The following is a 13,896-nucleotide window of genomic DNA, read 5'->3' on the forward strand; positions in this document are numbered from 1 at the left end:
CAGAGGTGTGACGTGTATTCTTTTTGATTCATTAAAATTTTGTCTTGCTGCTGCCTTCTGGATTAATTGTAAAGGTTTGATAGAAATGGCTGGAAGACCTGCCAAGAGAGCATTACAATAGTCCAGCCTGAATAGAACAAGAGCTTGAACAAGGAGTAGTGCAGCATGTTCAGAAAGAAAGGGCTTGATCTTCTTGATGTTGAATAAAGCAAATCTGCAGGACCGGACAGTTTTAGCAATGTGGTCTGAGAAAGTTAACTGATCATCAATCTTAACTCCAAGGTTTTTGGCTGTTTTTATGTTTTTCTGGCTGAGTTATGGTTGATGTGCCTAACTTGACGGTGAAATTGTGAACAATGGGTTTGATGGAACCACAAGCAGTTCTGTCTTGGTAAGGTTGAGTTGTGGCGTCCTTCCTCCAGCAAGAAATGTCTGTCAGACAAGCTGAGATGCGAATAGCTACCGTCGGATCATCAGGATGGAATGAGAGGTATATTTGAGTGTCATCAGCATAGCAGTGGTATGAAAAGCCATGTTTCTGAATGACAGAACCTAATGATGCCATGTAGACAGAGAAGAGAAGTGGTCCAAGAACTGAGCCCTGAGGCACCCCCAGTAGTTAGATGTTGTGACTAGGACACCTCACCTCTCCAAGATACTTTGAAGGACCTAACTGATAGGTTAGACTCAAACCACTGGAGTGCAGATCCTGAAAATGCCCTTTGCCAGTAGGGTTGATAGGAGGATCTGGTGGTTAACCGTGTCAAAAGCAGCGGACAGATCAAGCAGGATAAGTATTGAAGATTTGAATTCTGCTCTTGCCAGTCTTAGGGCTTCAACAACTGAGAGCAAGGCAGTCTCAGTTGAATGTCCACTTCTGAAGCCAGATTGGTTGCTGTCAAGGAGGTTGTTTTATGTGAAAAAAGGAAAATATTTGTAATTTTATAATTATTATTATTTTGAATACAATACATTATTTCTGTTGGTTTTTTACACTAAATTATTGTAGGGTTCACCTTTTTTTTATATATATATTTTTTTACCACCATATAATACTAATTAATACTTAATACTACTAATAGTGATTCAATAAATTAACATTTGTAAATTTTACCTATAAAGCACACATAAGAGTTAATGATTTCACACAGCTGTCAATAAATATCAGATATAAACAAAACAAATGTGACTGTCTGTGTTGATTTCACATGTGCATTTTTACTTTGTTTGCGAAAAGTTAAATGTTTCGTTTAACTTTAATGTTTTCATTCAGTGTGTCAAAGCTCCATAAAGAAACACTCCATTATATACACATTATTTAGACTGCCATGTCTTATATTATTGTTTGTATATAGCAGATATTATACTAATAGCATGTATTTCAATACTTTGTTTTATTTTGGTAAAATAACGGATTACATTGTGAATTATTTGAAAATCTGGAATCAGCGTGCAAAAAATAAATAAATCTAAATATTGAGAAAATTGCTAAGTTCTTGGCAATGCATATTAATAATCAAAAATTACGTTTTTATATATTTACGGTAGGAATGTACAAAATATCTTAATGGAACACGATCTTAATGTCCTAATGATTTTTGGCATAAAAAAACTAATTTATAATTTTGACCTGTATTATTGAATATTACCACAAATATACCTGTGCTACTTGAGATTAGTTTTGTGCTCCAGGGTCACAAATGTTTGTCAAGATTACCAAAATATTTGATATCCTAAAACACAAGCCACAAAATCACACAGTATGTTTTTATATCTTGATTTATAGCCTACCCCTAAAAGGGCGACATCCTCTGAGATACAAACATTTAGAGACAGTTTGCAAAAAAGTAAGCATTAATTTAATACAATTTCAGTGTAAACCTAATAAGCTAATGCTGAACAGCTTTTTAATCAGGTAAGTCCCCCAGTCACACAACATGTGTAAATACATCAACTTTTGGAGGGTGAGTAGATTTGTGAGCTAAACAAAGAATGTAGAAACGAATAATGTCACCTCACCTAAATATTCACAACAAAATGAAAACAAGAAATAAGACCCCTAAACTTTCAGTTCTTCTCCCCAAAGCTTCTCAGAGTTTGTACCCCGAGGCTACTTCGCCCCTTTTAGGGTTAAATAGGTCTCCTGTAAAGACCAAACCTGCGTCCCAGTGTGATATTAGTAATTTTCCATAGTATTTAAGGCAGATAGGGACGCAGGGGAACTGTGTTCTGCACGCAGGAGTGAAACGTATCGACACGAAATCAACGCCGACGTCAGATAGGTAATTGGGCATGACGTCACACGATTAGCTGCGCCGCAAAAAGGTTTTCCTCTTCAGGTCACAGGTGATGTTTAGGTTGAATTCCGGCCGCTGATTGTCTTAGACGATGGTAGCCTTTCAGGTGGCACTCGTCTATACGAGGGGCTGAACATGAAGGCTACCAGCAGTCACACCTGTCTCAGACTCTGTTTGTTTGTGCTGCACATTTCTACGCGCGTGGCCGGAAACATGGCCTCTCCGACCCAGTTTGGCGTCACCAATACAGAAGGTCGCCTAAATCGACACCCCAAACAGAGGAACTCTTATTTTAGACCTTTCAAAGAAAGCCAAACTGAAGACGAAGCTATCCGACTCATGTTACGTCTATACAGGATCGCGGCGGATGCAGATGGACGACCCACACAGCACAAGTTATTCGGCTCCAACACTGTGAGACTGCTTCAAGCGTCCACCACTGAAAAACACTTTATCCCGACCTCAAGCGGTAATTAACTCTTTATCTTTATCTCATACACATCCTTCACAAGTAGATCTAGAACAAATTATGCCTTATGTTCTAGAAGATGTACTTAATCCTTTTATTCACATTTAAAATAAAAGTTCTAATGTTCCATGAAGAACCTTTAACATCTATGGATGTTTTTATTGCACAAATATAGTGGACCAGTCTGTTTCGGATGGTTAAAATATTCTTCACACTCAAACTGTTCACTGAAAGGTTCCTTTGGGAGCCTGAAATGGTTCTTTTATAGCATTTCTGCATTAAAACTCTTATTGTAATCTTTATTTTTAAGTTGTACTGAGCAGTGTAGCCCTTACATTATTAAAATATAGAGGCCTATTGTCTGATTATTTGTTTTCTTTGTCTCTCTTCTATCTGTAACCCCTCCTCTGGACTAGACCTTCAGTATACTTACACAGTGAAATATGAACTGGAAAACCTCTCATTGGACAAATTGGTGAGGGCGTCTTTTATGCACCTAAGGTCGCCTGTGTCATCGCATCTTTCTTTTATCTGTGAGGCAAGAGTCACGTCACTTCAAGATCTTCCTGCAGGAGACCATCCTGTCATCATGGGTCCTCGAAGCCTGTGGACCGAATCTGATGTCACAAGACACGTGTCCGAGTCGAAAGATGGCCATGTGTCCCTCTTTGCCCATTATCGATGCACACAACAAGCACACGCCAGGTCCATTACACGACGGAAACACTTCCCACCTCAGCACCATCTTCGAGCTCCAGTTTTGCTGCTCTTCTTGGAGGAGAACAAGCAGCCTGTGGAATGGGGGAAGCACTTCACGCCCCTTTCTCGCCCCAGGACCCGTCGGTCCAAGGAAGCTGGGAGCATCGTCTCTGACATTCCCAACTACAAGCAAGGGCTGAACAGTGTGGCCAAAAACCAGTGCAAGCTGCACTCCTACCCTGTGGCCTTCAAAGATTTGGGATGGGACCACTGGATCATTGCACCCCCCAAGTACAATCCTCGTTACTGTATGGGAGACTGTCCTCGTATCCTGCATTACGGCTACAATTCACCCAACCACGCGATCATGCAGACATTAATCAGCGAGCTTGGTGCGGCAGATATCCCGTTGCCCTCTTGTGTTCCTTATAAATACAAACCTGTCAGTGTGCTGATGATGGAGAGGAATGGAAACATAGTTTATAAAGAATATGAAGACATGATTGCAGACTCCTGCACCTGCAGATGACTTTGGGCTCAAGGTCAGATAAGGACAAGAACTAAATGGTCCTAATGGACAATGTGAATTTGTACTAGCACAGTTGGAAAAGGAATGGCAATGTTGGGTTTGATTTTGCCTTTTGCCATTTCTCGTGCAGTACTAACAGCATTCACACAGAGCGGTTTCTGTAAGACTTGAATTGTGGAGAGTGATCAATTCAGTCTCATCTCTCGCAGTACCCAACTGTTTGAGAATGTAGGTATGAACAAATGGATTCTGATTGGTAAATTAATTTTTTTTCTTCTATTTACTCTATGTATGTTCATTGGTTTCTGTCTTGTGTGTATTAATGTTAAAACTTTCATTATGTATTTATGGAGGGGAATGGAGATGGAAAATCTTGGCACTTTATTAAAGACACTGTACTGAAAAGTCTGTCTAAAGAAAATAGGAAAATGGAGAAGAAAAATAATGAAGCATGAGAGAGCCCTGTCTGTTGTATTATAGGCTTTAATGCTGTTGTGTCTCTTGCATTTGTATTCTCTTTCTGAAAGCAAAGGGCACGGCATTCAAAAGCAAGCAGAGAAAAGGAGCAAATGCCAATTTTGCACTACCCCGAAGAAGACATCCATTAAGTATATGAAAGAGAGCCTTTCATAGATTCATTTCATAGAGGAGAAACTGAAGTCCATGCACTTAAATGAATGTTTTAATCCCATGATGAAAGATGATGAAATAAAATGGTTGTTTTGTATAAAAAAAGAAAGCAAACTTACATGTACCTGTTGTGTGGTCATTTCTCTCTCTTTTGTTTATGTTAATATTTGGTGAGTAGAGAGCGCCCCCTTTTTTTTTTTTTCAGCTGTGCTTCAGCTTTAGTAAATCTCAGAAGTCTGCAGGAATGCTGGTCTGAACTGGCTTCTTTGATGTTATAGAGGTGGTGTAAATGTGGGTGAAAGGGCATTCAGAATCTTATGCAAAAGTGTTTAGCCTCTCTGCAATATCAGGACAAGATGTTGATGTACTGGAGGAATGTTTTGAACAATGTCTTAATGCTATAATGCCTACAAAATTGTGTACCAAAAAACACATTTACACAAATGCAGAATACTAGCAACGTTTGCTCTGTGTGGCGTTTTGGACCTGAAATGTACACGTTTTACGTTTTAACCCGAGAAGGAAATAAGAAATCAATGCAGCAGCTCAACAGCGCCACACAGCGTCTCATATGAAGTTATTTTTGATTCAAAACAACTGAACACCTGTGGCAGTGCGATTTGTAGTTGTAGAGAAAAGCCACACATGTGTATCAGTAAATTTGAAGCCACAGAGGGAAATGTTTTAAGAGATGCAAACCTGTAGCCTTTTTTTCTCTCCTACAAACACAACACAACAGTTACACCTTCTCAAATTCTTCATTGCAGGTGCACAAATCCTATTCTACAAATCACACATTTAGAAACTCGTACGCTCGCATTTTTGATACAATTGCTGCAGTGAATGTGGTGCAAAACGCATTTACACACCCGCATCAAGAAATGTGAAGTCGTGGAGAAATGTTAATCATCCGCAAATCAGTACGTGAATTCATCAAATGAGAGTTGCACACTTGTAGAATATTTTTTCAAAAATGTTTTGTATATTTTTCTAACACAAACACAAAGTACATAACTACAGCTGCTTGAATCTGCTGCGATGAATCTCAAACACTGTTTTTCGCTTTCAAGTGACAAGTTTCGCGCTCTCCCTTTTGCACCGAGATATTTGGTTCAAAAGTGATTTGTGCATCTGTAGAGGTAGTGGGCGGGACTGTTTAGAGATTACAGAATTTCAGCCAATCAGAAGAGCTACTGAGCCGGTAGATATACGCCCCAAGCAGTTTTACGCCCCTGTTGTTCCTCATGCGTCCAGTAGGGAGAGGCTGCAGACCTATGACCTACTGTAAAATGTATTATTTATATTTATTTATAAACTTTTTTATATACAGGAGACTGACTGATATATTAAGTTGTGAATTTATATTAAGTTATATTTAGATATTAACCATATTCAGGCCATTAGACATACAGTACTGTGTAATCATATGGATCCTAAATGAAATATTTCCTGTACAATTCACAATTGCTCGTCATACAGCAACAAAACATGTCCTACATAGCATTTTATGAAGAAAAACACAATTTAACCCTTTTCTAAAGTTCCAAGGGTCATTTAAAAGAAAGAGACAATATTGTTCACAATAAAAAAATATCTATTTCTTAACACCATGACTTGGTTATTTCTTAACAGCATGACTCCTGTAGATGACTCTCCTTGCCACTCTTCAATTGTTTCTTTATCCTGCTGTCAAAGTGATACTACTCACTGATAAAAATAAATAAAAAAGCAATAAAATAAAAATAAAATAACAAAATCAAAAGTGCCTTTTCTATATTAAGCACAAAACTATTATTTTATAGCAATGATCTTACATTATGGATAAACTATTTGACATTAAAAACAATGTGAATATGACACCATGCAGAGCACAACTAACACACAAGACCTACCTCTGGAAAAGGGACATCCATAATGAATCTGATCTGGTCACTGTGGGTGTGTGTAGGTGTGCCGTCCAGAATTGAAGTCATCTGAGTGTAGATAACATCAATTCGCTCCTGATCTTCAATGAACAATATTGATGGAACACTTGGAAAAAGTGTCAAGCCACTTTTATTTTATTTTATTTATTTTTTTTTGTCCATTGATGATGGACTGTGGTTAGTTAAGTTTGAGTCAGAGTACTTTTGCCCCTCGAAATAAATTGACCCATCTTTTGAATTGATATCGCTAATTGATATTTAATTGATCAATCTTTTATAAATAATAAATGTTGCATCATTACACAATACAATCAACAACAATTACTTTAGCAGATTATATAACATACCTCATACGTATCGCTTCAAGAAGGTCTGCTGCTATCATACATATAGATATGGTCTGCTGTTCTTATATATGACTGGGCACATATACTAATATACAGCCTCCCCCTACTGGACGCATGAGGAACAACAGGGGCGTAAAACTGCTTGGGGCGTATATCTACCGGCTCAGTAGCTCTACTGATTGGCTGAAATTCTGTAATCTCTAAACAGTCCCGCCCACTACCTCTACAGATGCACAAATCACTTTTGAACCAAATATCTCGGTGGAAAAGGGAGAGCGCGAAACTTGTCACTTGAAAGCGAAAAACAGTGTTTGAGATTCATCGCAGCAGATTCAAGCAGCTGTAGTTATGTACTTTGTGTTTGTGTTAGAAAAATATACAAGACATTATTGAGAAAATATTCTACAAGTGTGCAACTCTCATTTGATGAATTCACGTACTGATTTGCGGATGATTAACATTTCTCCACGACTGCACATTTCTTGATGCGGGTGTGTAAATGCGTTTTGCACCACATTCACTGCAGCAATTGTATCAAAAATGCGAGCGTACGAGTTTCTAAATGTGTGATTTGTAGAATAGGATTTGTGCACCTGCAATGAAGAATTTGAGAAGGTGTAACTGTTGTGTTGTTTGTAGGAGAGAAAAAAAGGCTACAGGTTTGCATCTCTTAAAACATTTCCCTCTGTGGCTTCAAATTTACTGATACACATGTGTGGCTTTTCTCTACAACTACAAATCGCACTGCCACAGGTGTTCAGTTGTTTTGAATCAAAAATAACTTCATAGTCTCAATTGTAGAACTGACAATCACAATCACGGACACGGAAACCGTGACGGAGGTGACAGTAACCGAGTTGGCCGATCAGATAAAGGCTTGAAGACGTTACAGAAACTTAAAAGGTTGTGAACGGTCCTCAACAAGTTGAGCAGGTAGAAGTCATTAGCCAAAACCTGTTAATATAGAGCAGCTCTTACTGTTTACAGTTCACCCAAAAATACACATCCTGTCATCTCCATGTTATTCCAAACACTTTGAAAAGTGCGATCAGAAATATGGATTATGGTCTGTGGACTTTATAGAGAAGGTCTGGGATCTCAAGCTAGAAATAAAGGAAACCATACTATAGTGTCTTACAACAAAACATCGGAAAAGTCAAAAGTCTCTATGCCATTCCATTTGTCCCAAAAAGCTGACTTCTCTGTACAGTGCATGTATGTCTACTGTTTTTTTCTGTTTGTTTTTGTCTGCTTGTGTCGTCCTACTTGATGTGCATTTAGATTAGTTTTACTTCCTTTAACACATTTTACAGATTATAATAACACGGTTTCTAAAACTTAGAGAAATTTTTCTTTCTGCTCTATAAACTTGAATCTAAAGAGGTTTAATCTTCATACTTTGTCATAATATTTTTTTTTTTTTTAAACAAACATTGTTTTTTTTTGGCACAAACATATGGCATAACCTTTGGAAATAGTATTCCATAAATGAAAGAAACAAGATGGCATAAACAAAGAACATACACATCATCATTTATTAATTTATCTTTACAATTGCAAAATAATTGTAGACATGGACAAATGCACAAACATTAAACTCCTTTTTGGCACAAATGAAACCTCATATGTCTAAGTCTGTGTATTATTGAATATTCTGCTTTACGATGAGGCCAGTTTAAGATTTATCTACTCTTTAAAAAACCTTATTGTTCATTTTATGTTGGTCAGAAGGTCTGTCTAACCTTTATATAAACTTGATGTGATTAATTAGAGATGATGTGACTGACCTTCCAATTTTTCTGTCACAGAGGAGCAGAGAAGTTAGAACTGAATTACATGAGTCACAGTTAAACTCCTTTTCTACAGATGCACAGACGTATGTACAGGTAGACTATATTTTATAAAGCGAATAAAACGGGATGAATCTGCCGAGGCCCTTTTCTCCTCTTTGGCAACTGATAATTGTTTCACTTCCCAGCGGGATGATGTACTTTGTCTGAAATCTTTTGACTAAGTGCCAAAACTGACAAACATGCCAAACAGGGACAGCGATCGCTGTCCTTGACCCGGGAGCACTGAAGGAACACCTCAATGAATTGTCTTCATTTGATATAGATGGTTAGTATAATGGATATATCCAGTAGTTCTTCCCCTGCAGCTGAATTCCTCAAAAGTTTTCTTAAGGTTACTGATGGAAGAAATGTAGTCTCTTATCTTTTTCAAATGATAGGATGTCCCAGTATTGCTCCATAATCTGTTGTTCAGTTCACAGAATTATCTCCACAAAACCCTCAGGGTTTGTTCATTGAATCTATGTAAAGTGAATTCATTTGCATTTTAAACTGCTAGTTTGTGTGATACTAACAGTGACCTGAGAGGAGTCACGTCTGTGCAGGTAGAGCTAGATACAGATCGTGTACTGATCATTATAAACACATGATTGGTGGTTTTCTGTTCATTAATGCTGATTACTGAAGTCTGCTAAATGTTTCAAAGGTTATTTTTGTCAAGCTAGATTTACATTTCAAATGCTGCAACTTGCAATATGTTTTCAGTGACATGAATCACACACCTTGTGTCACAAGTTTGACTACACAAGTAATGTCTTAGCCAGGATTTCTGGCTTTGTGAATAAAAAAATAATTCATATTTATTAACTATACACTGCTGTTCAAAGTTTGGGGTTAGTAAGACTTCATCAGAAATGTATTTGGTGTTTTACTTTTATGTAATAATATGAATATTTATTTATTTATTTTATTATTCAGCATTACTATCCAGCAACGTCTGTTTGTTGTTTTTCTCCCCCTTGTATCATAAACATAAATATAAATAAACAATGTAAAATAAATTATTTGAAACATTATTTATATGATTTATAAATTTATATATATATTTAATTAAGAAAACTGTTGCACTGCTTCATATTTTTGTGAAAAGCATGGTACATTTTTTTTAGGATTCTTTGATGAACACAAAGCTAAAAAAAAAGTAATTTACTTGAAATATAAAACTTTTGTAACATTTATAAATGTTTTTACTGTCACCCTTGATTAATTTAACATGTCATTTCTGAATAAAAGTATAAATTATTTAAAAACCAAAAATGTTTGAACAAAGTGTAAACACCTCAAGCATAAAGAAGAAAAGCAAGTTGTAAAAGTGTAGTAGTCAGGAGCCCAGTATGCTGAGCTTGACCTCAATAAACACTTAACCAATATAGATTTAGATGCAACCTTGATCATGTTTGCGTCTCGCTCAAGAAGGAACTCACAGAACTTAGAAAATTCCAACCTTGAGCTCTATCACAATATTATGAGCAATACAGGGAGTATGCTAGAAATATGTAAAACAAGGCCACCAGCTTATGAAACAGTGCTGGGTATTATGTACATGCCAATCCCAAGATGATAAGCAGCACCATTTCCAGTAAACACCATGAGTCAGTGCGGAACCTTTGTGATGAGCTGGATCAGTGGTTCGACTCATGTCTGCCATTTTTGCAGCAACTTTTTTTTCCATTGTGTTTTTTGTCCATTTGTTATTCCTCATTAAAACACAGCAGATCCTCTAATCATCATTGTTCTTTTTCAAGGCCCCTGCGCATGTATATATGATAAAAGGGAGACAGAAGAATTATGTGAAATGAACTTTGAAGAAACAGGGTGGACTTAGAATCGTATATCATCTCAACTACACATTTAAACCTGTTTTTATATTTGTAAATACCACTGCATAGCTGTCTAAAATGTACAGTTCAATAAACTCTGGTAAAACATCACTGAACTCTAAAATGCTGACAAGCACATGTCCAAAATATGACTGATTTTTGTTCTTGTCCCTCATTCCTCTTGTTCTTTCTTATCCCTTGCTTCTCTCAACTCTGGCTGCATTCTCACCCAGAGCCCCGGAGGACAGCTTATCCAGATCACAAACATTAAGCAAACATGTGCCACATCTGATAATGAAAAAGCAGAGAGACAGATGCAGAGAAAGAGAAAGAGAGAGAGAGAGAAAGGGATGAGGGAGAGTCTCTCTTCTGCTGACTGGAGGGTATATAAGTCAGTACATCATCTCTGTGGTCAGTGTTACTGAAACATTTCTCATCCAGCATGCAGGATCACAATCACAGAGGGGCTCTTCTCGCCTGCTGCCTGGTGTGTTTGGTGCTTGTCCAGCAGGTAATTATGATAACTTTTCATTTTCTTATTTTTAATAATTAAAAAAAGGTATTTGTTCACAGCTCTGTAAACGGTTGGCTTTTGATATTTATGTTATTGTGTTCACTTGGAATTAAAAAAAATACTCTAGATGACCTAAAATATTACGATAGTAAATTATATTAAGTATTATAATTTTTATATTATTGCTTTTTTTATATTATGACTAATACTCAAAGCATAACATAAACTATGAAGAAACAGTTATAGAATTTGATCTCTTTTATGAAACAGATCTAGCGTTTTATTAGAGTGTGTGTTTCAGGTGACCTGCAGTCCTGTGCCAAAGTCGGACACACCTTCAACCTCTGTGCAGGAAGTTCAGAGGTCACTGAAGAGAACAGCTCGAACGACCCCGTTATGGAGGATCATGGGTACTAAACCTCACGGCGCCTACTGCCAGAACAACTATGAGTGCTCGACAGCAATATGCAGGTGAATGTTTTTCTGTCCTGCTAACAATACTTTCAAATATATTTTTAAAACAAGAACTGTAAGAACCGATTCTCAAGTTTCCGTCTGTTCCACAGGAAAGGCCACTGTTCCTACAGCCAACCAATTCACTCCTAAAATGAAGACTCCTACCTTCTCTGATCTGACGTTTCGACACCATCATGCATGACGAGAGCTTGATTCAGTGAGCAACCGGAGGCAACCGAATGTGCAATGCAGTTAATCATCACTTAGACATAAAGTATAAGCCACAAATGAGGCAATAGGTAATGTTTTGCAAGATTATGCTTATATAAGGTACATAACATGTGGACTCTTTTCTTTTGAGAGAGAACATAAACCTCATAATCCACAATGGTATTGTTATATACAAGAAGCATTATGAGTGGGATTTTCAATAGACATATTTCAGGTGGTGCTGGGAAGGTGATAACAGTTGTTGGGGCCAGTTTCCCCAAAGCAAATGAAGTCCAGTCCCTGTCCTGGATGTCCACAGAGCAGAGTATAGCCTTTGGCAATAATAGCTCATCTCATCTTCAAACATAGAAACTGGTCTTCTGTATTAGATCATGTTACGTGTAAGCTATATATGCAAGCGTAGGCAAACGCATCCTCTAGTGCCTTAGCTCAACCTGAATGTTGTTGAACCAAAGATAGTCTGGAGAAAAAGGGACAGAGAAAGTGCAAAGGTTGCCATTATTGATTGTGCCTGGATTTTATTAACCATTTGCCTCCATCCTTTGCCTTTATCTGTTTGCTCACATTTGTTTTATTACATTTTAGACTTGTTTACCTCTCACTATTTATGTTGTTGAGCGTCTCCACCTCATCTAATAGATCAGGATTTACAAGCATCGTTTCAGTATGGGACTACTTATTTATTGTATTTTTTCTTTTCATTTTGTATGACTCATCTGTTCATTTAAAGGTCATTTTGTACGTATCTGACTATGTAAGTCTTTAAGATTTATATGTTATATTTACTGTACTGTAACTTTATATGTGCATGCCTTATATGAGTGAACTTTAGTGTTCTGAAATAAAAAATGTTCGAAAAAAGAAAACAGCTTTTATGTCATGAACCATTTATTGCATTTACAGTTTACTGCAGTTCCAGGAAAAAAAACTTAATTCTATAGTGCATTTAAAATGTGTGAATTTAGCCTGAATAGTTGGATGTCAATCACTGTTATAAATTTGTCATGCAAGCCTCGGTGGTGTCATCAGGGTTTCTGAGCTGAGAAAAGAGACACATGCAGCACACAGCAGTCATTTGGCTGATATGGTAGACCTCAAAGAGGTTAGCCAAGCATGTGCAGTGCAGACCAGGGACTAAAGTTCAGAGACACATAAATCAGATTCTAAGAAGACAACAAACACAACAAAAGTAAAAGTTTCTTCTTTTTCTGGGATTTAGTCATTGACGATTTTGTTGCCAGACAGATGGATCCAGAGATATTAAGATCACGACACATGAAGTCATATGGTGAGGTATGTAAGATTTTGAGCAGCAGCTCAACACTCAGTCTCGGTGTGCTGTTCACACACAGTCTGAGTGACAAAGTAATCTGGATTTCACCGAACCCAAGTAAGTGATCGATGTCATTTCTCCTGACTGGTGTAAATGCTAAACACTAGTAGATGACCCATACCTCATGAAGAGCAGTGAAAATAAACCTCTTTCTACACTGTAAAAAAATCATTGTAATTTTAAAGACTGTAAAAATGTCACAGCAAAAACTGTTAATTGGCTAATGTTAAATTTCCTTATCTGCAGAGGTAGAGTTTGTTGCAATTTATGTTGTTAAATGAATATTTATTGCATAATTTTAGTGTCATGAGTTACCATGATGGTGTTTTATGTTTGTGTGTATGGCATTGTGTACCTTATTCATGTATTTACTTACGTTTGTGGAAATGTGATGGACTTTGATTTGCCATATGGCTTTCTTTTTACCATTTTCATGATGATGTTTAATAAAAAATCAGACTCAATCAGAATGAGCTTTATTGCCAGGTGTGTTTACACATACGAGGAATTTGTTTTCGTGATAGAAACTCTGCAGTACAACAGAATGACAGCGACAGAACATAAAACACATAATAAAAGAATACAAAAAATACAAAAAGTAGGTAAGGAATGACAATATACAAATTGACAATTGTAGGCAGGTATTTTACAAAAAGCAGTTATTTATGTACAGGTATATATGTGCAAAATTTAAGTGCACAAGGTGTGTAAGGTGGTTTGTTTTGACAGTTTTAAACTGAAAAGTGATCATATAAATATAATATAAATTTTGCTCTCTCTTTTTTAAAACCACATC

General features: G+C 37.0%; 2 protein-coding genes across 2 annotated transcripts; both read left to right on the forward strand.

Annotated features, from left to right (window-relative positions):
• Positions 1-1,641: 1,641 nt before the first annotated feature.
• On the forward strand, positions 1,642-4,742 carry LOC113106312 (bone morphogenetic protein 15-like). Its single transcript, XM_026268082.1, has 2 exons — positions 1,642-2,766; positions 3,183-4,742. The coding sequence occupies exons 1-2, from the start codon at positions 2,433-2,435 to the stop codon at positions 3,992-3,994; spliced, it is 1,146 nt and encodes a 381-aa protein (XP_026123867.1). The 5' UTR covers positions 1,642-2,432; the 3' UTR covers positions 3,995-4,742.
• A 6,183-nt stretch (positions 4,743-10,925) lies between these two features.
• leap2 (liver-expressed antimicrobial peptide 2) lies at positions 10,926-12,628 on the forward strand. The gene is made up of 3 exons (XM_026268084.1): positions 10,926-11,077; positions 11,382-11,551; positions 11,647-12,628. The coding sequence occupies exons 1-3, from the start codon at positions 11,009-11,011 to the stop codon at positions 11,684-11,686; spliced, it is 279 nt and encodes a 92-aa protein (XP_026123869.1). The 5' UTR covers positions 10,926-11,008; the 3' UTR covers positions 11,687-12,628.
• Positions 12,629-13,896: the final 1,268 nt, after the last annotated feature.

The sequence above is a fragment of the Carassius auratus genome, chromosome 7 (assembly GCF_003368295.1).
Source record: "Carassius auratus strain Wakin chromosome 7, ASM336829v1, whole genome shotgun sequence".
NCBI classification, from domain to species: Eukaryota; Metazoa; Chordata; class Actinopteri; order Cypriniformes; family Cyprinidae; genus Carassius; species Carassius auratus.

Coding starts and splice junctions, on each gene's coding strand:
- leap2 (XM_026268084.1), top strand. CDS start 11,009: ATGCAGGATCACAATCACAGAGGGGCTCTTCTCGCCTGCTGCCTGGTG. Junction 11,078..11,381: donor GTTTGGTGCTTGTCCAGCAG/GTAATTATGATA, acceptor TGTGTGTTTCAG/GTGACCTGCAGTCCTGTGCC. Junction 11,552..11,646: donor TGCTCGACAGCAATATGCAG/GTGAATGTTTTT, acceptor TCTGTTCCACAG/GAAAGGCCACTGTTCCTACA.
- LOC113106312 (XM_026268082.1), top strand. CDS start 2,433: ATGAAGGCTACCAGCAGTCACACCTGTCTCAGACTCTGTTTGTTTGTG. Junction 2,767..3,182: donor CTTTATCCCGACCTCAAGCG/GTAATTAACTCT, acceptor CCTCTGGACTAG/ACCTTCAGTATACTTACACA.